The 24,699-nt window shown below is 41.6% G+C and overlaps 3 protein-coding genes across 3 annotated transcripts; 2 read left to right on the top strand and 1 right to left on the bottom strand.

Annotated features, from left to right (window-relative positions):
• The first annotated feature begins 8,339 nt into the window (after window positions 1-8,339).
• LOC140538518 (inactive tyrosine-protein kinase PEAK1-like) lies at window positions 8,340-15,687 on the top strand. The gene is made up of 4 exons (XM_072661112.1): window positions 8,340-8,407; window positions 8,830-8,984; window positions 10,861-11,336; window positions 13,110-15,687. The coding sequence occupies exons 1-4, from the start codon at window positions 8,340-8,342 to the stop codon at window positions 14,202-14,204; spliced, it is 1,794 nt and encodes a 597-aa protein (XP_072517213.1). The 3' UTR covers window positions 14,205-15,687.
• On the bottom strand, window positions 14,714-19,228 carry oaz1a (ornithine decarboxylase antizyme 1a). The gene is given in 6 exon segments (XM_072660497.1): window positions 14,714-15,364; window positions 15,449-15,534; window positions 16,919-17,094; window positions 17,467-17,553; window positions 17,555-17,612; window positions 19,038-19,228. Coding segments are annotated over 6 exon segments (654 nt in total). The 5' UTR covers window positions 19,157-19,228; the 3' UTR covers window positions 14,714-15,236.
• Window positions 18,473-24,391, top strand: LOC140538086 (uncharacterized). Its single transcript, XM_072660498.1, has 6 exons — window positions 18,473-19,324; window positions 21,333-21,572; window positions 21,908-21,962; window positions 22,094-22,228; window positions 23,633-23,706; window positions 23,784-24,391. Coding segments are annotated over exons 3-6 (384 nt in total). The 5' UTR covers window positions 18,473-19,324; window positions 21,333-21,572; window positions 21,908-21,961; the 3' UTR covers window positions 23,958-24,391.
• The last annotated feature ends 308 nt before the right edge of the window (window positions 24,392-24,699 follow it).

Here is a 24,699-nt window from a genome sequence, read left to right as displayed (position 1 = left end):
GGCTGGCGGTGGAGGACCCCTACAGGTGCAGAGACAGAGCGAGCAACGAAGACCTGTCCGGGTCACCCCATCTTTCTTCACCATCCTCTTCACTTTCTTCATCATCCTCGTCTTCGCCTTTCGGCTCGTCTCCCGCGCTGGGGCGTAAGGCCCACCGTTGCGTCTCAGACCCCGAAAGCCTCAAGCGAATGTCTCTGCGGCGGGAGAGCTCCATCCCTTGCCCACTGATGGAGGGCGAGCACTGCCACGATCCCACCACCAGGGCTGCTCTCTCCCTGCCACACCTGCCCAAAGTCACCACCCCGTACGGCTTCGTCACCCTCAGCCAGAGTCCTCAGATGGCAAATGAAGAGGAGCTCTTCCTCCAGGCGGGACACCGCCGCTGGGCCAGGGAAGAGGAGAACGCGCCACTGAGGAACCCAAACCTGGAGACCAGGACAAATTCCTCAGGCAGGACCCTCCCCATCCATGTGTACGCAAATGCCCCCAAGAAGCAATCCATAGCCAAAGGAAACAACAGCTGGGAGACCTGTGGACGTTCCGGGTCATCTTTACCTCCCAGGACCACTCAGGCAGCCACCAGCAGACCCAAGCGCAGCCTCTGGGGTGTCCTGCGCAAACACCTCACTAACCAGAAGGACAGCAAGTAGGACGGGTCCGCTTGAACGGACTGAGAAGTGAACTGTGTAAAATACTGAGCATATTTTTGTAAGGATTTTGGTTGAGCCTTGTTCAGATCACTGTGTTGCTATAAAGATATAGTTTGATTAAAACTTGCTGTGCTGAATGTCTGAATGTCTTTTCTCATACACCATAATTCAGTTACTCAGTTGCTTTATTCAATAACTGGATTGTTATGGATTTCACCTTTGCTTTCTTCTTCATGATGATGGTAACAATAAAAGGATATGCATAAAAATGCAGCGATAGGCTTTCCATAATTCACTTGTGGGGAAGCGGGTTGAGAAACTCAATTATTTATGTTTAAGGAGGAGAAACAAAAATCTGAGATATTTAGCAGTGAATTACATGAATAATTTAAATGAGTCTGTATTAAATATGGTTCAGGGGCTAGGCCTCGAAATGTGCTCCTCTAGCTGTTAAACACCAGTACCAGGTATAAACATGTACCCTTTGTATTTAGAGTGTTCGGTTAATGATCACAAGGTTGTGGGTTCAATACCCAGGTTTGCTAAGCTGCTACACTCTCTGCTCTTGAAGTGCTGTAGGACGTCTGACCCTGCCCTTTAACCCCAGTTTTCTAAAGCTGAGAAGGACAATACGAATAATTTTGTTGTACTGTACATGTATATTGACAACAAAGCCATATCATTATTACTATAAATATATATGTATAATAATTTCTAATCATTTTTATTTGAATAATTCATATATATATATATATATATATATATATATATATATATATATATATATATATATATATACAAACAAAAAGAAAAAATGTAAAGATGTACATGTATATAAATTATATGAATATAATAAATTGGCAAAGAGGCAGTAAGTACTGGTCTACACTGTCTAATAATAATAATTTTAAAAAAAATAAAAACCATCTGGCCAGAGTTTGCAAGTGCAGATGATACCTTTAATGAAAGGTTGCTTTATTAGTGTGTTCAGTGTGGTTCTCCTCAGCCTCTAAATTCAGAGGATTGTCACATGATCAAGTCAGGACTACCACTGCTTTGTCTGTCGGAGGTCACTGACAACTACAGTGTAAACGCCAAACTGCAAATAACAGTAGTTTTATTTTCTTACACTATATGTCCAAATGTCTGTGGACACCTCTTCTAATGAATGCCTTCAAGCTACTTTCAGTTGAACCCATTGCAGACACAGATGTGCAAATGCACACACAAAGACACAGACATTTTTCTAGTCCCTGTAGAAAAGCTTCGCCAATAGAATAAGTCTCTCTCAAGCAGAGAAACATGAACCTGTTGGCTAAAAAGGTATAAAGCCCCCCAGCATTGAGCTGCAGTGCAGAGCTGTGTTTTCTGAAACAATGGTGCTCCATCCAATACTTTTTGGTTGATTTGGGGAGTTGGGGGATGGATGAGGTGGAGTGGTGATCATCCAATATCCTGACCAACGCTTTAGTCACTGAATGCAAACAAATCCCTACAGCAGTGCTACGAAATCTAGCAGAAAGCCCTTTTCCCTGTACAGTAGAGACAGTTACTCCAACAAAAGCAGAATGAACTCTTTTTTAAATACCCTTGATTTCAGAAGAAACAATGAATGAGCAAGTGTCCCAATACTTTTGTCAATATAGTGTATGTATTCACCTATGCTATTTGAGCTACTTTTCCAGTGGATTTTATATACTTCTGCCTGGCATTTATAGTGTACAATTTTTATCTTCCTCTAGTCCCCTAGTTTAAATACTTGTCAACAGTCTATGTTTGTGTCTAGACTGCTTAACAGGTTATGTAGTAAATGTGTGCACCAAGATTCCTCGTACCTGTAACATACAAGGAATATTTCACCTGGTAAAATAAAATGATTCGGAATCTAAACTTCCTGTCTACAGAAAAGCAAGTAAACAAACAGCTGTGCCACATTCAGTTACACAACTCACTGAGGGTCCAAACTAGTCATTCTAGTGTAACATCTTTATGTAAAACTCAAGTTACAAGTTACCTTCAACCCTCAGACAACTGATGTGGAGTTGTAGAGGAGGAATGAACTCAGAGAGTGTTCGGTCTACTTCACTGCCCGCTTTCTTGATTCTGCCTGATCTGTAGCTCATGTCCTCAATATATACCATATGCTGGCAGAGCTGATTAAGGGATGGATCCACATGGCAACCAGATCAAAATCTAGGAAAGGATGTTTCTCTGCTGCGTTCCCTTCACTGGCGATCGCATCAGATTCTAAACCCTGGCTCTAGCCTACAAAGCCAAACACTAACCAGCACTAAGACCTCCCTACCTCATGGCTATGGTCAAAACCTTTGAGCTTCAAGGTACAGCCCATCTTGACCCGCAATCCTTCAGGATGCAAAGTAGACATGCTTTAAGACTCTTCACTGTCCTGGCACCCAAGTGGTGGAACGAACTTCCACTGGCTGTCCGCACAGCACAGTCCCTCATGGTCTTCAAACGCAGACTGAAGACTCATCTTTTTATATCACACTTAAACGAGCACTGAGATATTTATTAAACTGAGTATTGCACTTATGATGTGTTTCTTTCTCCTTATGTAGCAGCACTGGCTTTTGTTTCTGGCAGTGTCTGAGTTCATGGGTAGTTTGTTCTGGCTAGGATTTATTCCCAGAATGGATCAAAGCACTTTTGTTAGTTGCTCTGGATAAAAGCGTCTGCTAAATGCTGTAAAGGAATGTTTCATATTTGTATTTGAACACAGCTAAACCATATTTCTTTATAAACTACACCCAGTACACAAAAGAATTCACACATCATCCTTTATTCATGTTCTTACTACCTGAACTTGGAGGTTAAGATTCATTCCCAGCAGGAATGCCACCCCGTATAGTTTGTATATACCACTCTCACTAAGCAGTTACAGGTAGAGATAATGGCACTGCTTTACACCCCTAGCTAAAAGAAAGGAGTTTCAGGCATGCTTCTTCTCCCAAACCAGAGTCATTTTATTGAGCTTAGAAATAACAGCCTACTTAGTCCCCTACTTTCTCAGCCCTAATGTCTAAACTCCCAGACATGTATGGCAACGGACGATTCTCTTGGTTCAGTCGTCCTCTGAGACAGTGGTTGGTTTCTCCTATCTCTGTTAATGAGGCCTGCTTCTGCATGATGTATAAGGCTGCTGACGTGATCATGCCTGTGTGAGTCAGGGATGCCCTGTGTTGTGGGGAGTAAGTGAAGAATCTATCCACAAGCTCTTAAAGGCCTAATGAGGGTCCACTTCATCGCTCTCCAGTGCTCTCATTGTCTCTTTGCTTTTTTTTTTTCGCCCTTTTTTTTGTGTAGATTGAGACGCTGAAAGCCCCCCAGCTTCCGAGACACGACCCCACCTGCACTTAGGCCCAGCGTTAGAAGAGCCCAGAGTAAATGTTCATCTTTTGATCTACACTCAGTATGATGCAGATTCAAATGATAATACTGTACTACAGCATGCTAAACCCACTGGTTCTGCTTCTGCTTTGAATACACTGGCCACTTTAATGGAAACACCTACTTTGTTGGTAGACCTTGTAGGAGGTACAGAGCCATTCCTCATCGGGGACCAGTTTCTGACACCGTTTGCTGGATATTCTGATTGGTTGGCTGTTATCAACCCAGCAGTGACACCAGTGACATGCAAAGCACATTATTATGCTGCTAAGAATGCTAAGATTGGTCCACTACTCAAATAATATCTGGTCAGTGGTGGCTCTTCTGTGGCCTTTTTTCATTGATGGGTGGTGGAGTACAGGGTGCTGATCAATTGTGTAGCAACAGATGGGTTACAGATGGTAACTGTAAATTTGACAAAGTGTACCTGTATGGTAGAAGCACCTGATAAAATGCACAGTGTCTGGAGGTACATCGTATGCTATATGTCCAAAAGTATCCAGACACTCCTGCTTATTCAGGTTATTTGAGTCACTCTTGGGTCTAAGGTCATCGGAAAGATACAGAGGTGGACTAATGGTACTCCATTTAATACCATTGGAATGAGTTGGTGTGGCATTTGTGACCCAGATGATTCAAATCCTAGAGCATCTAGTAAATGGCCTTCTCACACAAGAAGAGGATGTTATTGCTGCAAAGGGTGAACAAACATCTTATTAACACCCTGAATCTGTCCACAAACACTTTGACATATACAGTGTATTAATGCCCTGGAAAGTGAATGGTAGCCCTCCCATACAAGAAGAGAGGGACAAACTCCTTATTATTAACCTTGATTTTGAAAAAATATATATTGAACAAGCAGGTGTCTACAAACTTCTGGACATATGCAGTACCGTGTACAACGTGTAACGTGTACAAATAAGATGGAAATAAAATTTTTCCTGCTTTTGTTGGAGTAACTGCCTCTACTGTCCAAGGAGGGCTTTCAGAGCATGTGAGAATTTGATTGCATTCAGCAACTAGAGCATTAGTGAGGTCAGGGTGTTGAATGATCACCACCCCACCTTATCATCCCCAATTTCCTAACTCATTCCAAAAGTACTGGACGAAGCACTACCATTATTTCATAGCACACAGTTTCACTACTCCACAGCTTTATATCCCTCTAGCCCATGGCTATGCATGGTGCCAATGCAGTCCTAATCTTTTGTACACACTGCACTGGAGGCACCTCAGACCATAATGAGTACAAAGTAAGATATGCATCCAGCAGGGCTACAATGGACAAAATCACTTAACCCCTTAATCCATTTAAACTCTGTATGTAAGCCCACACTTCATTACTTACATTATATGCATCAGTTTCATAGGCCCTAAAATAGAACCCTGTGGGACTCCACAAGATAACTGAATAATTAATCTAGAGCATAAAGGGTTAAACTACTTATCACCATCATTCTGCAGGCGTCATTCATTATTTCTCTGATTATTATTACACAAAGAGGTTGAGAAGGTGACAAAGGCTCAGAGCAATAGGGTAGGTGTAGGAAACAATAGACCAACTTCACACATTCTCTCCTGAGCCCACATACACACACTCCATCTGCTGAAGAAGCCATTGATCCAGTCCCATGACGTGAATGCCACACACTTCAGTAATGTTTGCTTCTAGATGAGACAGTGAGGGGCTTTCTGTTTCTGAGATCTTTGCATGCACTGACGACGGCACCTCTGTATGCAGTTGAACTCCTACCACCATAGACATAGATTAGTGTGTTCCTTTGTATTTTAGTTACAGTTACAAGTGCACAGTATTTGCATGACGGTTGCAGTCAGACCTGATGTTTTCTTTTCGGGAGACTCTAGGTTTCATATTATAATGGATCTGTTCAAAAATGCAGTTTTTTACTTGTCAGTTCTGATACTATGGCCTATTTCCTCTATTTTTGCATATTTGTTTCATGAGTGTCATGGGTTTCTGAAAAAAAAAGTTGTGAAAAATGTGTGCCATATTTAGCAGCAACAACTGCAACCAAACATTTCCTATGACTGGAGATCAGCCTTGAACATCATTGTATCTAATGCCAGGTTCATGCTACACATCTTGCAGAGGCACCAGATCTTGGGACCCTTTACACTACACAACTTGTCATCGTGTTATGAGGAAGCTTTTAGTGGTTGCATTTTGCACACTACACGACTCATCAGTGACACAGGCTCACAAGATCTTTCACTGACGCGATGCCATGCAGGAGACACATCAGTTTTCTTGCTAAATGGATGTCTATAAGAGACATAAGATACAAGTTGCTTGTACGCTCATTTGATCGAAAACAGAAAAGGAGAAATAAAATTAAAAAGAAAATAATATAGATGAGAAATGCTTGGCTTTCTCCTCACCCCGTGGCTTGCACTCTCATTGGCTGTAGCTAGTTGCTGCACCAACTTCCAATCATAACACTTTCCATACTACTGTATTTAGGTTCAGATAATAAACCTTGTAGATATTTGTCAGTTCGCCACTTCATCTAGGCCTTTTTCAAAACCTTAATTTAGCTTCTTTTGAGCCATTCAGAGCCATTCAGACTTGCGGATCATCGTCTTGCCACATAATTCAAATGCACTTAAGCTTCAGATCATGCTGATGGCTGGATGTCATGCTGGATATTAGATTTTCTGGTACACAGCTGAATTCAGTTTTATTACTTATGGCAAGTCACTCAGATCATCATGTTTGACTGCTGGTAGGATGTTCTTATCGTGGAATGCTGTGTTAATCTTACGGCAGATGTAATGGGACCCCTGTCTTCCAAAAAGACAAATCAGTTGACAGCATTGATTTCAGTTTTGGTAAATGCTGGACAAGCATATCCCTTCAGTGGTTTTACTTTAAGCTCTCCAATTAATACTATTTTGTCAAGTTTCTTTGTAATAGTGGACTCATGAATACTGGCAAGCAACACCTACAGTTTCCTAGATGTTTGTTTGGGTTCTGTCGTAACTTTCTAGATGAGTTGCTGCTGTTTTCTTGGAACTGTTGTAGCCTCTAAACTTGTGAAAATTCACCATAGATGGACAAATACATAACAGAAACTAAACTTCTGATGAATCATGTTTGGATGAATCACAAGGTTTTGAGCCTTGTGTCTCTGAGACACTTACTAAACTCACGAAAACACTCAAGGATCGCAAGTCTGAATTCTGGGGCAATGCTGCTTCGCCATCAAGAACCAGAGCCAGAAAGAGCACAACTGGCCAAGCTCTCTCTGGGTGGGTAGATGATGCTCTCTTCACTCATCACTCCCATTGTAACCCCGGCCAGCACAGGCATCTGTTGGCTGATATATCAGAGCTGGAGAATGACGCTTTCCTCCAAATGTACTGGCTGCCTGAAAAGAGAGGCAGTGGCTGACTTCACATGTATCAGAGGAGGCATGTACTTGTCCTCACCCTTCTAGTGTCAGGAGCATTGCAAGTGATGGGGGAGTTCTAGTGAACATGTGGGTTAATTGCCTCAGCTAAATTGGAGACACAATAAAAATCATGATAAAGATTGTTTGTTTTGTTTTAATTGATATTACTGGTGGACCCCAGAAAGATTAGTGACCACTTCGTAGAAGCTAATGGGAATCCTAATGAAGTATAAAGAATAAGGAGTGCATTCTAGATCTTTTTAAAAACATGATTACTCTCTCTCAGTTTGATGGCACTTGCTATAATTAGAGTTCATAAGAGTGTTATAACATGAGTACCACATCAGTAAGAGTTATTTCCTGAGTTATGAAGTCTGAAATACAGAATGCAGGGTTACTGCACCAGGCATTACAACATAACATGTAACTATCTATTAGGTTAGGCAGGCAGCTGCTGTGTAACCCATACTTTGCATAGTCTAGTGCCTCAGGAAATCATAGGAAAGCCTAAATGTGTACATTCGTTAAAGCGCTTATTAAGTTTCATTTTTTTTAAAACATCAGTTATGCAAGCAGAAGACGTCTAAAGCACTTCAGCAAGAGTTTCAAATGTTTTTGAGGTTTTGCAGAAAGAAACAGATGCTCAGTGACACAAGTGTTCCGCTTCCAACCTCAGATACAGATACAGTAAGATAAGGGCACGCGAGAGAGAGAGAGAGAGAGAGAGAGAGAGAGAGAGAGAGAGACTGTGTTGACACATGGGAAGACTAAAGCTACAGGAACTGACATTTGGAGAAGTGTGCACGTTCACACTCAGACATTCTCACAGAGGCTGACAAAACACTCTGGTTAAAAGTGCTCAGAAATGGACTACGCTCTCCAAGGAGCTACAGCAGACAGGAAGCCCCCTGCACTGCCAATCAAACAGCGAAGGTAAACCAGTGGCAACTTTTACTGACTTGTGCTGTATGATGACCCACAAACTACTAGATGGTGTCCGGTGTTTGTAGTAGAGGTGCCACACCTCCTACTACAAATCCCTTGCACTCAATTAGTTGGTAACTATATATAGAAGACAGTGACATGCATAGACTGGTCTTGTCATTGCATTAGCATTAGCATGTTCCATATGCTCTGATCTATGTGAAAAAGGATCTGTGTGAACTAGGGCTGTCACTGTTGGTGCCTGTTGGAGCTAACTGTATTTCTAACTGTAAGAAAGGGCAGTTGAAGCTATGTTTGCTGAATCATCAATCATCATAATTTTTTAACTCACATAACCGTGCTAAAATGAGCAATCGTGACAGCCCTAACACACACACTGACCTGAATAACAGAAGCATGTGCTCTTGCAGGAGTCACAGCTCCAGTACAAGTTCTGCTCCAGACCTACAGCTGGAGGGGACCCTGAACCAACACAGCTTTTCTCCTCTTCCTTCTCCTTTAATTGATGTATTTGCTGAATCCACTGACTGCAACGCTGCCCAGTGCCCAATCCATCACCGCATTGGTGAGTGAGTGCATTTGGAACAAATTGAGGGATTTCAAGCAAAGTCTGGAAACTGAAACTCCACAGTAACGTAACCCAACTGAGGTGATAGGTGATAGTGAAGGCATCTTAAATTAAGGACCCAGCCAATATGCTCATGTGTGAAACACATGGGCTAGATGGGTTCCGGGGTTCCGGTGGGCTCTGAGTGGGTCTGTACATGTGTTCTTTCCAAATGGACCCAATCATTACAGCCCACCATAATCTCACATGGGTCCCTTTTAGGCATGTGCAGTGTACAACTGAGATGGAGCCCATGTTCAACCCCTCCTGGTGGGCAGCCATATGTGGAGCTAACCATACAGACAACACCCATCATGGGCGTGTTCTCTGGGAAATTACTCACTTGCATAATTTGCTTGAATATGTGTTGCCTCACCCATGTTTGGTACGAGAGCAGGCAGTTTACTTGGGCCTTTGTATTAACAGGGGTCTTCGTGTCATTGCTCTGCATTAAGAAAAGGAGTAAATGCTTGGACTGGATTGATTGGTTGATTGCCAGTGGTCATTGAGTCATTCTGCCTCATTACACTGCCTCTTACAACCCTCTTAGACCATTCTAGACCATTTTTCGGCAAAGACTCTGGATTTTATCAGTGTTTTCTTATTTGGGATTAGTATAGTTCAGTAGCAGGAGAGGAACACATTCAAAGATATACTGGTTAGGTTCACATTTGAGGGGGGCTCATGTAATCTAGAGCAGGCCATGCCCTTGCCTTCATAACACTACCAATTCTGTCAGGTAAGGATTGCACCAGTCTCTTTAAGGCCTTAATCCCAGTTCTCAATCTGGAACAAGACAATAACTCTAGCCGAAATGTGCACCCAGTTCATAGAAGAATGGGCTAAAACTGACAGTACAAGCTCGAGAGACTGGTGTAATCCTTACCTGACTGGATCGATTCTTGTATTAAGGAAAGATGCAAGATTATAAGAAAGCAACGATGCACGGCCATTTTTTTTTTGTCTGGTTAGTTTTTATAATATTATTTGGAGGTTGCTCAAGACGTTTTACGGGATTAGAAGTATTTCTAGGCATTTTTATATATAGAACATTGGTTGTAGCAAAGAATTCAGTCGTTTGCCGTATATATATATATTCAACATATAGCTACATGCTCTAGATTGGTACGCACCTTTTTGTCCTGCTTCTGTTTTATTTTTTCTTATGAAATGAATCGGGGGGGAAGTAATATCTGAAACCAAACCTGATGGCTCAACCACAGTTTTGGTGCCTGCAAGTTCTCAGCAAATGTCAGAAAATTCTCTTGCATGTTTGCTCGATCACAACTGGGTTATGGCACAGGTGTGAGTGCGCATTCACATGCACAAATTTAACAGACACATTTGTCTGCTGATGTAATACTTGTAAATCTACAGTTACATTTGGTGTAAATTAAGGAGCCCACCTACGTTCTCAACAAGCACTTTATTTTAGGTCTACTTCTGCCATTTGTGTGGTTTATTACTGTGCCTTTAAAACAGTATGTAAAAAAAAACCCACCTGGACTGAAACACCCCTTTAACAGTAGGAATGGACTGGTGGGGCTAATCTGCTGTAAGTGGATATATGTTAAATGTGCTGGTTTATCCTGGTGTAGCAGCATAATCTGAATTCACTTAGAAAAATGTCTGGCAACATCAATTGGCCAAAATGTGGCTAACAAGTATGCCAAGAGGACTTCTACTATTGTTTCCAGCTATAATTAGTGCTGTTATTCAGTAAACAGCGCAGTCTGAAGACGGCCTGTGTCAGTTTGCACCATTGTGAGATATATTATAATTATTTTAGACATTCAAATATTTTCCTGTATTTCACATAATTGCACTTTTCAAGACAACTCAGGAAGTCACCAGGAGAGATTCTTCTCAGACCAGACCCCTCCTCCCATCCCCAAGAAGAGGCTGGCACGGACCCATTCCTTGCCTGCAGGCAAGCTGTTCACCTCCGCCCAGCCGCTCATGAGCCGCCAGCTCTGTAAAAATCCAGTGGAGGATAAGAAAGAGGATAGCCTCAGGCCGCAGTTAACCTTTGACACCCCTGATCAGCATCTCCCAGGCTTCTTCAGTAGCTTCTGTCACCAGGAGCAAGTGTGCATGGCCATCCAGAATCGTTACCATCAGTTTATGAGGAACACTGTGAAGCACCTGGAGGCCCAGGTTCTCCTGGGAGAACAGAAGGTGGCGCAGGTGAGGACACTGCAGCCTCGGGACTTTGTGCTATGTCAGGATGTGCAGTCGGAGAAGGCGGAGGACGATATTTTCTTCATGGTAAACGTCTCTAAAGTCCCGGAAGGGCTTTTCTTTGCTAAGGTGAGGCAACAGTTACACATCACATGCTTTCTCATCATTTCCCATCCCTTTATCGCTGTCAAATGGAGGTAATGTGAGGATACTGTGCAGAAAATGAATGAAAATAGACACAAAGTTTCAGTAGGGCGTGCAAGTCAGTTGAGGGCACAAAAGAATAGAAGCTCTGTTGTAAACAGGCACTTTCCTATAGTGTACCCCTAAGCCACAGACAGCTCTTACAGCCTTATAAGGCAACCTTCTGATCGGAGGACTAAAACCTCACTGACCCCACACTTCCTTTTTATCATCAGGTGTTGTGCAATGGCACCAGCAACTTACTATGCACAAAACAGAGTTTTGCACAACGTCACCGTGTATGCATGCGATTACTTCATAAAAGTTGGCTTAAATCTTTAATATTTCATTAATAGTACTTTGTTGCTTAACTTGTACTATATATTTCTGTGAAACTGGACACGTTGAGTACCTTTACTCAATTACATTTACAGGAGAATACAAGAATACCAGACCAGAAGACTGTGTCTCTTGTGCTTCCCGTTCATTTGAAGTTGCTATTTATATTAAAACCATCAATCAAATTCTTTGTCAGGACACAGCCTACCCATTTGCACGCCAACACACCAGCATGCCACCAATTCCTTTTATATAGGTTAATGGTGCCAAATGGCTTAACATTACAACTCAAATAAAAAATAGCTTTTTAACAGTACTTGCACTTGTGCTCCTACTCTTTATGAAAGCACACAGATCAGCCATGACAGCCATAATTAATTTTGTGTAAGGTCCACTTGTGCCACCAAAACAGCTCTAACTTGTGAAAACATGGACTCCACAGGACCTCTGAAATTGTTCTAGCTGTTATACTAGATCCTTCAAAGCTTGTATGTTCTGAGGTGGGGCATGGATCACATCAATGAGCCTTGGGTGCCCTGTCATCAGTTCACCAGATCTACTTCCTACAGAGCATTGAGAATTGCCTGTTTCTGCTTAATATGTAAATACCACATCTGGTTAAGTGCTATTGTAAAAACAATGTTATTCTTCAACTATACTAATTTTTAATGTTATGGCTGATCGATGTATGTAATGGAATGAGGGGCAAATTCTAGCAGCCACTTAAAAAAATCTGATAATTGCTACAGGCACAGTTAATTCAGCTCAATGCTTCAATGCAATTCTGCCAGTTTTGCCAAAATTGGCTATTTTATGGGGTGGGGTTAGTTAATTTTTTATGAATCAGTGCATAAAAACGATAAAAATTTAACGTCTAAATTCTGGATGAGCAAGGAATGTGGACCTCTCTCATTGTTTTCATTGGGAGGTCTAAGTTATAACTGCATTAGAACTAACCCCACTGTGCGGAGGCTGTAGTTCAGCCCAGCTAGCCCGTGCCAGAGTTACGCTTTTAAAGCACTGCTACGTTGCAGCCACCAGGAGCCAGATTAAATAATGTGGGTGTGAAATTCTGTGACCTAAATACACAACTCAGTAATCAAACACTTGCGATGAAAAAAAGCCTAAGGTGCCAAATCAGTAATCAGGGTGAATCTTTAGATGCTGTAAAGAATTAACTGATTCACAGACAGGAGTACAAGACCCAAAGCATGCTCAACTTAAAACTCTTTAACTATATTAAAAGTCTGTGTTATATTGTAGCTCATGCTAGCTTTAAATAATAAGAAGTATGTTAGCGGTTTCAGTTTAACGTGAACTTCTCTGGTCTGAAGATGCTGTTGAAGAATACTCAAACATGCCTGTATTTTCTCATCTTAGATAAATACAAAAGCAACCATCTCAGAACGCTCAGCGCCCCTGCTACATCACCTCAACATTGAAGAGACTGTGGCCCATTTCTCACCACGCATAGACCTGGAAAAACAACAGCTCTCAGAGTTTCTGACTGTAACAGAAACATCCAGTCCATCACATGAGGGCACTGCTGAGCCATGGCAGGAATCTGACGCAAGCAGCAGGAGGCACACAGTCTTATCCTTCCTGGAAAGAGGCCTAGCAGTGACTATTGTGAGGGATTTTCCTTGGGGAACGCTGGAGGACTTTGTCCAGGAGGGAACTGCCCTGCAACCTGAAGTGTACGAGAGGCGGCTTTGCCTGCTGATTCTCCAGCTGGCTCTGGGCCTGCAGCATCTAGAAAGCCACAATGTCAAGCATGCGGAGCTGAGACCACAGAACATCATGCTGGTATGGTTGCATGCCAAGAACAAGAGGTCAATGGGGAAAACTGAATCTGCTGGAGATCCAAAGGAAGGAAACAAGAATCGCCTTCAAATAAACCATGAAACAGACCAACCTGAGTGGGAAAGAATAGTTTCAGATAATGTCCCGCAAGAAAACAGACACGAGAAAAGGCTTCAAGCACTGTGGGGGAAGTGGGGCGCTCCTCGTGTCGTGATTACCCCCACCAGCATCCAAGCAGAGTCTTCTCAAGCAGTTCCAACAAACGGCCTCCAACTGGGACGACTTCTGATTCACTGTCTACAAGAATACACAGATGCTCATAAGAATACTCTGTACACATCTGGCCTGCTTCACCTGATCAACCACCTAACTAGAGAGAATCCGGAGCTCCACATGGCTGAAATAGCAGGCGTTCTTCAAGCCCTGCTGTGGGGCCCCAGAGCTGGACTCTTTGAGAAGAACCAACCGAACGCAACAGTGCTTCACAACTGGCTGATGGTGAAGCGCTCGCTGCTGGTGTTGAAGCTGGCTGAGAAAGGACTATCCTTAAACCAGTCTGGTTCAGATTGGGAGGACTATTTCTGCCTGCATTATCTCTCATCTGCTGATCCAGAGACTGTACTTAAGACAACAGCACAGCTGGGCCTCTATAACAACGTGAGGCTGGTCTGAGAGTAAACCCTGAAACTTAAGCCCAAAAGGTTCACAGTTTGTGAGTAATGGGATACCAGCTACTAAGAATTTACTGCACACTATTAGCAACTGTAATGCATTACACATTGCTTTAAGAGGACAAATTCTACTTAACTTTGGCAAAAAATATAAAATAAAAAGGTTCCTGCTGCCTTTAGGTCCTGAGACTATCACCATACTGTGGCATGAGAGATATAGGCACCTTTACCAAGGAACCTGTGGAATCATCTAGCTAGAGATTTGGTCTAGCAAAAAGTTCTCTTTCTGAAAGAACTGGAGGGTCAGGGTTCACCCCAATTTCTGGACTTCCCTGGTTAAAAACACACATGAAACATGGCATTTAACAGAGGAGTTGAGTCAGATGCCTTTGAGCAAGATCAGAACTGAAGAGCCTTGACCCATTATTAGCCTTGTTCAGGACACCGGTCCACACCATCCATCTGAAGCACTCATGGAACAATAGCAAGAAGCAAAACTGAAGCACTGCATAGGGTGAGCACATTTATTCTGCACTGTTACAAACATGCAGATCAATCAACTGAACCAGGAAAAACAAAACTAACCAAAAAAATAAAAATAAATTCCAAAAAACCTTGAAGATTCATGCACACACTAATAAAAATCAAATACAAACATGAAAAATCAATAAGAAATAGCACTGGAAACAAAAACTACTTACATACATTTTTGTCGCATGGGAATTTCAACCATAAATATTACAATCTACAAAGCAAATGTGTGGGAACAGGAGTGAAACCAGCAATAAACATAATTACTTTAGATGGTCAACCCAATGGAAATGATATGGCCTAATGATTGCTGTGGAAATTCGCTAGTTTACGCTAGTGCAAATATCACTGAAATACAGCACAACTTTTGAGACCTACCGAATAGTAATTCACAGGAAACATCAATGCAGTGTGTCGATAATCTTTCGGATTCTTTTAATGGTGACAAATTTGAGTGAACAAGCACAAAAACTCATCAAAGCATGGGATTAATAAGCATTACTCAATCGTCATCCGAGTCTCTTTCAATGCTGTAAGCCATGAAGAAAGCGTCAGGGCGGGATGGGACAAGGGAATGACCAGGCCGCACAATCTCAAAGCCCAGGAAACTGAACGTCCGCAGAAGCGATGCTGCAGAGACAAAAAGCGTAAGGGACAATGCTTCGATTTTACTCAAACAAATCAAGACAGACAAGGACCTGATAGAAGACTTACCTCTATCGTCACGGTTCTTCTGGAAGCAGATGAAAACGTGATCAACCTGAAGCTTCTCTTCTGCAAATTCTAGCAAGAGAGCAAAACTGCAAAAGAGGAGGAGGAAAGACTGAGTAAAGATCTTCCAACATCATGGAGGGATCAACAAATTTCAGGTGGATATTACAGGCTCAACCATCTGTACACTTGCAAGCGGTCAGTCCGAGTTACTCTGATCTGATACTCAGATTGTTTGACTGAACAGGGTTTTTGTTTTGACCTTTGTATATTAAATTTTAAATCATTAATAATTCATTGAAGGCATTTATGACTGATTGCATCATCCCTTATTAATGATGGTTAATGAAGTTTCATGATTACCTGCATCATCATTTTAATTAACAGACCACCTTTAGCCTTGCAGTAACGTTGCCACGTGCAACACCTCAGCAAAGCCTAATGTAACTAATGCCAGTCTCACACACCTCACACACTCCTGAGAATGGTCTCATATCATATCTGGTCAACAGCTGGCCAATGATAAACGGGGTAAAGGGCATCTGAAACTGCATGCCAGATGTACTATAGGTCACTCCAGTAACTGCTCACTTACTACAGAAAACTCAAGGATTACATTTTCCAAGGGGCACACGATCAGTCACTTCTTCCACAAGTGCCACTTTGGCTGCGCACCATATACCATGTTTACAGTAGGTATGAACCAGTAGTTATGCTGCACCTCAGTTACTTCTATAGAAAGAGTTTGACCAAGAACAGTGTTTAATTACACATGCACCCTCATTTAGTCACCTGCTTTCATACCCTGAAAATGAATGCATATGGGATTGTGCTAGCTTTTACATGCGTGCCAACTAGAAGCTTGACTAATACATACATACATAACTAACATGGTCAACTGAGATTTAAGAACCGTCTGTGCCGCTAAATAATTTTTTTTCTGGGAACTGAAAGAGTTGGCCAAGCTAAACTGACCTTATTATAAAGAATGGAACTTGCCATCACTAGCTGTGCAGGTGAGCAGCTGCTTTCCACTGCATTCACCTTTGCTACAAGTTAATAAAAATTAAAAGCACTGCCTAAACCTTTTTGTTGCCTGTTTAAATATCAGCACAAAATCAACATTTGGCTTTAATTGTCTCTTATTAACGCAAGCTGCCACACCTCCTGCCTTGAGACCACTTCAAAGGAAACAAACGTGAATCTTTAACCGTTTAAATTAAACCAGGAGGTCGGACAGCTGAGGATTCATAAGGCCCCTGCCAATTTATTTGTCAATATGTTAGTATATAACAGTAATAGTTAGCTGGTCGAAATGTGTTCTTGTAAAGTGAAATGGTCTAAATGACTGTTGAACTCTGATGTATCAAACAAGGTTTTGAGTAAAGTTAGTATTTCACTCTAACACACTCCAAAAAGGAAGAGAAAGTGGAGGACACAGACAAGATTAAGAACAAAAGCAGTGCTGCAGACCTGTCCTTGCTGCCTTCGGGAAGAGCTCCAGGGGGAATCTCGATGTAAAGCTTGGCCCCCGTCAGTGCCCCCCTCCATATTAGCGGCTTAGCCTCAGAGCAACGCCGCTCAAAGAGCAAAAAACGCACACGGCTGTTCAAGGGGGGAGGCTCCTCAAGAACCAGCAACTGAGCATCCTGTTGAATTAAACGAAGGAAAGGGCTTTAACTAACATCTTATTCAACAGTAGAGCACAACGGCAGTTCCCTGTCCGGTTAAACTCCAACACTTCCTGCACAGTTTACTTGGATTTGGAATTTAAGCCATTTCAAATCAGTCATTTTCCTGTGAAAGAAGTTGGTGTGCTGAAGTCCTCCGACTTTCCCAGTATTAAGTAATAATTAACTCATGCTAGTGTACTTTCAGACTTCACAAGTACAGCCACGTTTTTACAGCTGATCTGGTACTTACAGCACAAGAAAACACCAATACACTCTAACATGGGTCAAGGCCATTCTCACTTTACATACGCAAAGATCAAGTCACAGGCAGAAGGAGGAGACACTTACAGAGTAGAATAGCTTAGCTGAAAGATTGTGATCCCTCTGATCGTTCCCTCGCCCACCTGGGATCTTCAGGGGTGGGTGAGGGGCATCAGGAACACCACAGAGGCCCCGGACACGGGTTACTGCAACATCGGGGGCAACGGCGAGTACTGCAGGAAGCAGAGGAACATGAAAATGAGAAACAACTGTACAACAGGCGACCATTCTGAATACGGTCTAGTGCTTCTGGTCTGCAGAAACTGACCAAACTGACCTTTTCAGATCAAAACTTGTAACAATTGCTTAACAGTAGAGCTGTAATCCCTTTTCCACTGCTACTGCCAATTCTGGGCACTGAACCACCGCTGTACTGATCACATTAAGTAATTCCCTCAGTAAATCACTAGACTTACTGAAAATTAATAGGGACAACCAAACACCTCAGAAAACCAGAATGATCCAAACAGTTAAAATATTTATACTCTACATTTCCACATTTCCTCCATAACAGAGAACAAAATCCTTCAGTGTGGCGTAATTCTCCAACCTTCATAGTGGTAGATACCTTAAAGGGCTAAATACCGCTAAACCCTACTTTACCAAACGTATTATGTTGCAATGTTTACAATAGTTAGAGATTAATCTGGCCTAAATAAATTGATACACACACCATGCAGGGAGTTATTAGTAAAAAGATTTCCCACATTATACATTAAATATTATTTAATCTATTCTGGATATCAAATAATGTCTATATTCAGCTTCAACTATTCAACTTTATGGCAGAATTTATTTATTTAACATTTCTAATATTCAGAGATGTGAGTAAGCCCCCCAATTTAACAAACCCCTCCTCTACATTTATTAAAGTGCTCCCATGAGGTGGGGGTTAAATCAAGGAACCTATTAAGCTCCACTACGTCTCTATAAGTATTGAATATACCTCGACACACACTAGGTCTTTTTCTTAAGACTAAGATCAGTGTAGCTGACTGGTTTTAGGTGAAATAGTCCTGTACTTCTAGGTGGGATCTCGCTGGTGGCTCGCTGGCTCGTCGCTGCTACGTTAGCTGATAAATCATTGCTGAAACGCCTGCGTTAGTCACAGGTTACAGTCAGCAGTATCTGCCTAATACGGCTCATAACGAGACACAGTAAGCCGTGTCTCTAATGCCCCAATAACTACGAGTCGTGGCCTTGTCTCGAAAACGACTGCCAACAAGCTTCGTTGGTAAATCAACGAGTGGGGAACTATCGCAGGCTAACCAGATTAGCTAGCTGGCTAATATTAACTAAGTAGCTAACATTAGCTAGCCACAGCAGCGCGTTAGCGAGATAACGTTACCTACAACACCCACTAAAACACACAGACGACGCTTATTTAAATACTCAATCGAGGCTAAAATAGGCATTATTTTAACAACACATGTATTATATAACCCATGTCTGTTTTTCTAGCTGGACGAGGTCCAGGAAGGCTTTACCGAGACCGCAAGGCCTCAAAGCTAGCAAGCTAGCTAGCTAGCTAAGTGGCTATCTAGCTAGCCAGCCAGCCAGCCAGCGTTCTCGCTAACCGGATTAAAGTCACGACATACCTCTCGATCTCGGGCTTATTACGGGGCATTTCAGCTACTGGCATCTTGGGTATATTTCTCTCTTTTTCTCTGACAAAACAGTGGCTATTCAGGATCGTCTGGAGGTTGGATTTAACCATCCGGCCAACGTCAAGGCCCACAGCTCCTCGTCCTGTCTCGGCTCAGTGTGATCGCGTTGGAGCTGAAGCTGCGGGATTTATGCTCAGTCCTGAAGGCGAACAGGGGAGGATCCATCACAGCGCCTCCCTCACCTGACAATCACCGAGCTGCTCAAGTTTTACTCAGAGGCGAGTAGACTAGTCTGAACACACACGGTAAAAACGCTCAAAAAGACACCTACCACAAGCTATGGGGAGAGGTTTTAGTCTGAAATGTCATTACTGAAGCAGAACATGACTTTACAGAGCTCCTAAAGTATCAAGGTAGAAGAAAAAACTATTAGAGACTTGAATCATTCCCTCAACTTAACAAATCATTCCTTCAACTTAATCAGTCATTCTCTAAATTCATCAAATAATTCACCTAGTGTAATAAATCATCCCCTCAGGTTAGTTAACTTATCTAAAATTTCACTTTTACTTGTAAAAACTCAGTTTTCACTATATTTACACGCCAGGACTGTAATTCTGACTAGTGACAAATCCAGGTTCACATATCTGTACATGAATCTTTGACTGGTGCAAAGTTTAGATTTAGAAGTTGTCCTGGCACAAATCTGTAAAATAAATAAATAAATAATAATAATAATTTATTTATATATAGATATCCTATACAATACCATCATTTCTGCCTCCAAATTATTAGTGGAGTCTTTTATGTTTCACAGTAGATATTAGTGTAGCGCAGCATAGTCACCCAGACTGGGAATCGAACCCCAGTCTCCCACATGGTGAGATAGCTCACTAGCAGGTAGTGGTTGGTGTGGCGCAACAGATAACACCACTACCTGCCAGTGTGCTACCACACCACGTGGGATACTGGGGTTCGATTCCCGGTCTGGGTGACTATGCTGTGCTACACCAATAAGAGTCCTTGGGCAAGACTCCTAACACTACACTGGCCCACCTCTGTAATACAGTAACCTTGTAAGTCGCTCTGGATAAGAGCGTCAGCTAAATGCCGTAAATGTAAATGTAGTGGTATTATCTGTTGCGCCACACCAGGTCTGGATTCAGGTCTGGTGACTGGAAAGGCCTCTGAAGAACACTGAACTCATTTTTCCTGTTCATTAAATTAGATCTGTAGATATTTCATAGTTGAAATCTGAAGTTAGAATTTCTACTAAGAATTGTAATGAAAATGATACTGAATTTAAGTTTTTAGCATAATTTGAGTTATAGCTTGAATCGTTGGGGGATTTCACATAATCACAGTGGAACTTCTTACGCTGCTTTTAGTCTTTATCAGCAAGGAATCTTTTTTATGGTGTGAAATAAAATGCTCAAGGTCGAAGTGAGATTGCTGTGGGTAAAAGCAAAGTAGTACAGTTGCTTTGAATCAAAAAAAGGTTCTATCCCCCAAAAACATACTAAAAATATAGATAAAATTGTTCATGTGAGGACAATAGCAAATACAATATTAGTGAAATTGCACAATTCTACAATTCAAAACATGCAGATAATATATAATAATAACTAATAATATGATTATAATAAGGTATTGTCATTGTTTCTGTGATCATAGTAAGATACTATAACATAAAGAAAGGCCGTGTGTTCTGAAACTGCTTATACAGAATGAAGCCTTAAGAATTCAAAGGCATCAGGGATAAATGATTGATTGGGTTGGGAGACCGAGGGCCAGAGTCCAACACAGTTTGCACTGCAGATTTTCTGCATTTACACTCCAACTAAACCTGATCATTAAGAACGGATGATGATCAGATATGGTGGAGCTGGAAAATCACCAAACTATGCAAAAATCCAGACCTCAGGACTACAGTTTCTAGAGTTCCTCAAGTTCCTTGAACCTGGTCTAAAGCTCTCTTTTCAAATTCCTAATCTAAAGTAGATAAACATGGAGAGTTTAGTGTTTTCCTTACTGAAAAACACCCGATCCACCCTATCAGCAAATTTAAAGTCCTCCAGGAGCTAAATTAGCTTTTTACAAATGGCAGTGACATTACCCTGGGAAAATACCCATAGTACTTAAAAGTGGCCAGAGCTTGGACACCGTTAGTGGGCATATTCTCACCAAAATAACTTCAGCATCATGACTGTATCATAATTGAATGACTTTTTAGTTAATTCTCTTTCAATCACGTAGTTGATGTAGATTTTCTCTGTTCGCTTACAGTCAGCACATGGCACAGCTGGGACAAAGCTGAATCTCAGCAGCAGGGGGGTGAAAGCGTGCCTGCGCCGACCAGCAGTGCTTTGGCCGAGCGTACCTTCAGTGCCGCCTTTTAGTGTTTATAATCTACTCTCAGCTGTGCCTGTCAATCAAGAAACCACATCTGACGCTCAGCCTGAGATACTGACGCACTGAATTTGAAATCGATATCCATTCTTTCCATGACTGAACAGGTTATGCCAGGTAAGACTGAGAGTTATTTTCACAAACCTGATGTTTGGAGATGTTTTTCAGGCTGAATGTGATACATGTACGCTCTTATTTGACCTTTTCACAAGTTTCACCAACCTACTGTCTATTTTTAAGCCATGCTGTAAGTGCTGTGTACTTCATACAGCTAGTGTGTGTAACGGTAGCGTACAGTATTCTGCGACAGAGCACATGGAACACACTGTAAATGTCTGATTGCTCTTCTGAAAGTGATTTTGCTCCACCTTGTTGACTCGTTGTCACTAGTATAATTAACTGATATTGAATAATTTTCTGTTTACATTTGCTTTTTCTTTCTTTCTCCGAAGGAATCCAAAGGAATCGCTGACTGACTGGAAAAGATCACTATTAGAAGTCAGAACAGTAAGAATAGACTTTCTGAATTTCCTTGTTTGCATGTCATTTGACCGGTTTGTTTGTGTATGCATATTTATGATTAGTATATGAATGTAACATAGTAGATTAAGGTGTGATTCATTATGTTGACCTCACAGTGAAATATCGCCGGATACTGCCTGTTAAGTCTTTAAGTGAGGTGGAAAACCCATGGAAGGGAGTCACTCTGAACCGCTGCATTTTGCTGGCCATGGTGGTGATGGTGGTCAGCTCAGGGGTTGAACTTGTACAAGGTAAATTACTCTATCATTGTTATGGATTAAGATACCTGAGATTTCTGTCTTCCTGTTTTCCAGATGATTAGTTAAGGTTTTTTATGTGTTCAAATGAGGTATTATCTACATGCGCAAAAAACTCCTGGGTTAAAAACAACCCAGTTTGGGTCATTTCTACAATCCAGCGCTGCTACACTAACAGAACACTGACCCAGCATATATGAATAACCTAGTATGGGACACACCCACTGATTAGAAATACCACACTGGTGCTGGGTAGGGCCTCCTTTTGCTCAGCCTCAATTTAGCCGCAATTCTTCATGATGTGGATTCCACAAGATGTTGGAAACATTGCTTTTAGATTCTGGTTGATGTTGACATCACTGTGTCACACAATTCATATAGATTTTTGGGGATCACGTTCTTGCTCTGAATCTCTGTGCTACTGGATGCAGATCTGGTGACCAGGAAGGCCATTGACGAACACTGAACTCATTTGTCCTGTTAATGTAACAATGTAACAGCAACAATACTCAAATAAGCTGTGCCATTCAAACAGTGATTGATTGGTATTAACAGACCCAATGTGTGCCAAGAAGACATTTCCCACACCATCACACCATCTCCACCAGCCTGGACTGATGACACAAGGCAAGTGGATCCTGAGGTGGTCTTCTGCAGTTGTAGCCCATCTACCTAATTGTTGGACATTCTCCATCTTGGCTTACAGAAGTGGATCCTGAGGTGGTCTTCTGCAGTTGTAGCCCCTCATACCTCAATGTTGGCTTTTCTGCTCATCACAGTTGTACAGAGTGGTTATCTGAGTTGCCTTTCTGAACTTCCACTGATGTATTTTCTTTATTACACCATTCTGAGTAAAATCTGGAGGCCGTGTCGTTCTGAAAATAGCAGGAGATCAGGAGTTACCCAGCCTATCTGACACCAACATGTCATCATGTCGTGTTTAAAATCTCAGAGATTACATTACAGTGCATATGCATACATATGCATTACACTGCTGACTCATGATTGGCTGATTAGATAATTGCATCAGTAAGTAGATGTAACAGGTCTCCCCAATTCACAATATATATTTATCAGATACAATCGATCAATACTAGACAGAACCCTAGAAAATTGGTTCCTGTTTTCCTACCATATCACATCGTTTTGTAATGACAGCTCTGATACTACCGTCATTATTTATTATTCTCTGTCTGTACTGTGTTGTGTTGTCTGTCCACACTTGTTTGTTTGTGTTGCACTTGTGTCTTGTATGCACTGTCTATGTTGCACCATGGTCCTGGAGGAACGTTGTTTCGTTTCACTGTGTACTCTGTATGTAGTTGAAATGACAATAAACCCACTTGACTTGACTTGACTTGACTTGACTTGATTATTTAGCTCTCTTTTGTGTTTCAGAGACACTGGAGCCATTATTTGAGGCGGCAGAAGAGGAGGCAGGGTCAGAGGTGCAGGATGGGGACACAGATGAGGTACTGGAGAAATCCTTTATTACTGTACATTTACTTCCACAGCTCATACTAATGAATCTTCTCTATTCTTCAACCAGTCTGACGCATCCTGGTGGGATACACTAGCATTTTGGAACTGGGGAGCGGAGGATAAAGTAGACGAATTTAAAAAGAAGAGAGCAGCCAGGCAGCGGCAACCTGGAGAGAAGCCTGGACCCCGGATCAGGAACAGGGAAATGCCCACGAAAGGACTTCTAAAGGAAAGGGATTAGATAAGTAAGACCTGCTTTTGGAAGAGGATATGGGCTTTCAACATGGAGCAAAACCTGAAGTCCAGAAAAGATAGACAGACTGTGGGTGACAAGTAACCCAGTATACTTACTGCTTGTGGAGAAGGTGTGTTAAAGCAGCAGTTTGCTCAAAAACCAAACATACCTAACATACACAACTTTTCCCATTACACCATGTGAAGCTGATAATGTATTATATGTTTGGAGCAAGGAGGCTAATGTCATTAACAAGTAGCAGAAACCTACATCCTACCAGTATCATGCACACTCGATGCCTGAATGATCACACACTGACCTCAAGCCAAAATGTCTAATAAACTTTATGTGGCTTCTAACATTGTATGATACTATACAGTTTGAAGCAAGGAGGGGAAAATGTAAATTTTTCAATAACATTTCAATAAACAATAATTCTTTTACTGTCTAATCAATCTTACTCTTATTATTTATTTAGTCCATTTACATTTATTTTAATATCATATTTAATATAATATCATTATTTTAATATCAGAATAAACATTTATTGCCCAGATAGATTTTTTGAGTATGTTACCATTTGTCACACATAGTAGACTCACTAAGCTTGCTTTAAACATATTTAATGTATTCAAATAGACAACTGAAAGTGCTGTAAGACAGCTTTAATGCTTTAGGGCTTGCATTAAAACATTTAACTGATCAATCATCAGTTCACATTTTCATTGGTGCCTAAATTTCATGTACT

This window comes from Salminus brasiliensis, chromosome 17, assembly GCF_030463535.1.
Source record: "Salminus brasiliensis chromosome 17, fSalBra1.hap2, whole genome shotgun sequence".
NCBI classification, from domain to species: Eukaryota; Metazoa; Chordata; class Actinopteri; order Characiformes; family Bryconidae; genus Salminus; species Salminus brasiliensis.
Note: the sequence above shows the minus strand (reverse complement) of the source record. Positions and strands in the feature narration are given on the sequence as shown.

What these genes read in the sequence shown, in the direction of transcription:
- LOC140538086 (XM_072660498.1), top strand. An exon ending in AGGGGTTGAACTTGTACAAG is followed by an intron (nt 22,229 to 23,632) that starts GTAAATTACTCT and finishes TTTGTGTTTCAG; the next exon opens with AGACACTGGAGCCATTATTT. An exon ending in AGGATGGGGACACAGATGAG is followed by an intron (nt 23,707 to 23,783) that starts GTACTGGAGAAA and finishes TTCTTCAACCAG; the next exon opens with TCTGACGCATCCTGGTGGGA.
- LOC140538518 (XM_072661112.1), top strand. Translation starts at nt 8,340, where the DNA reads ATGGACTACGCTCTCCAAGGAGCTACAGCAGACAGGAAGCCCCCTGCA. An exon ending in CCCAATCCATCACCGCATTG is followed by an intron (nt 8,985 to 10,860) that starts GTGAGTGAGTGC and finishes GCACTTTTCAAG; the next exon opens with ACAACTCAGGAAGTCACCAG. An exon ending in AAGGGCTTTTCTTTGCTAAG is followed by an intron (nt 11,337 to 13,109) that starts GTGAGGCAACAG and finishes TTCTCATCTTAG; the next exon opens with ATAAATACAAAAGCAACCAT.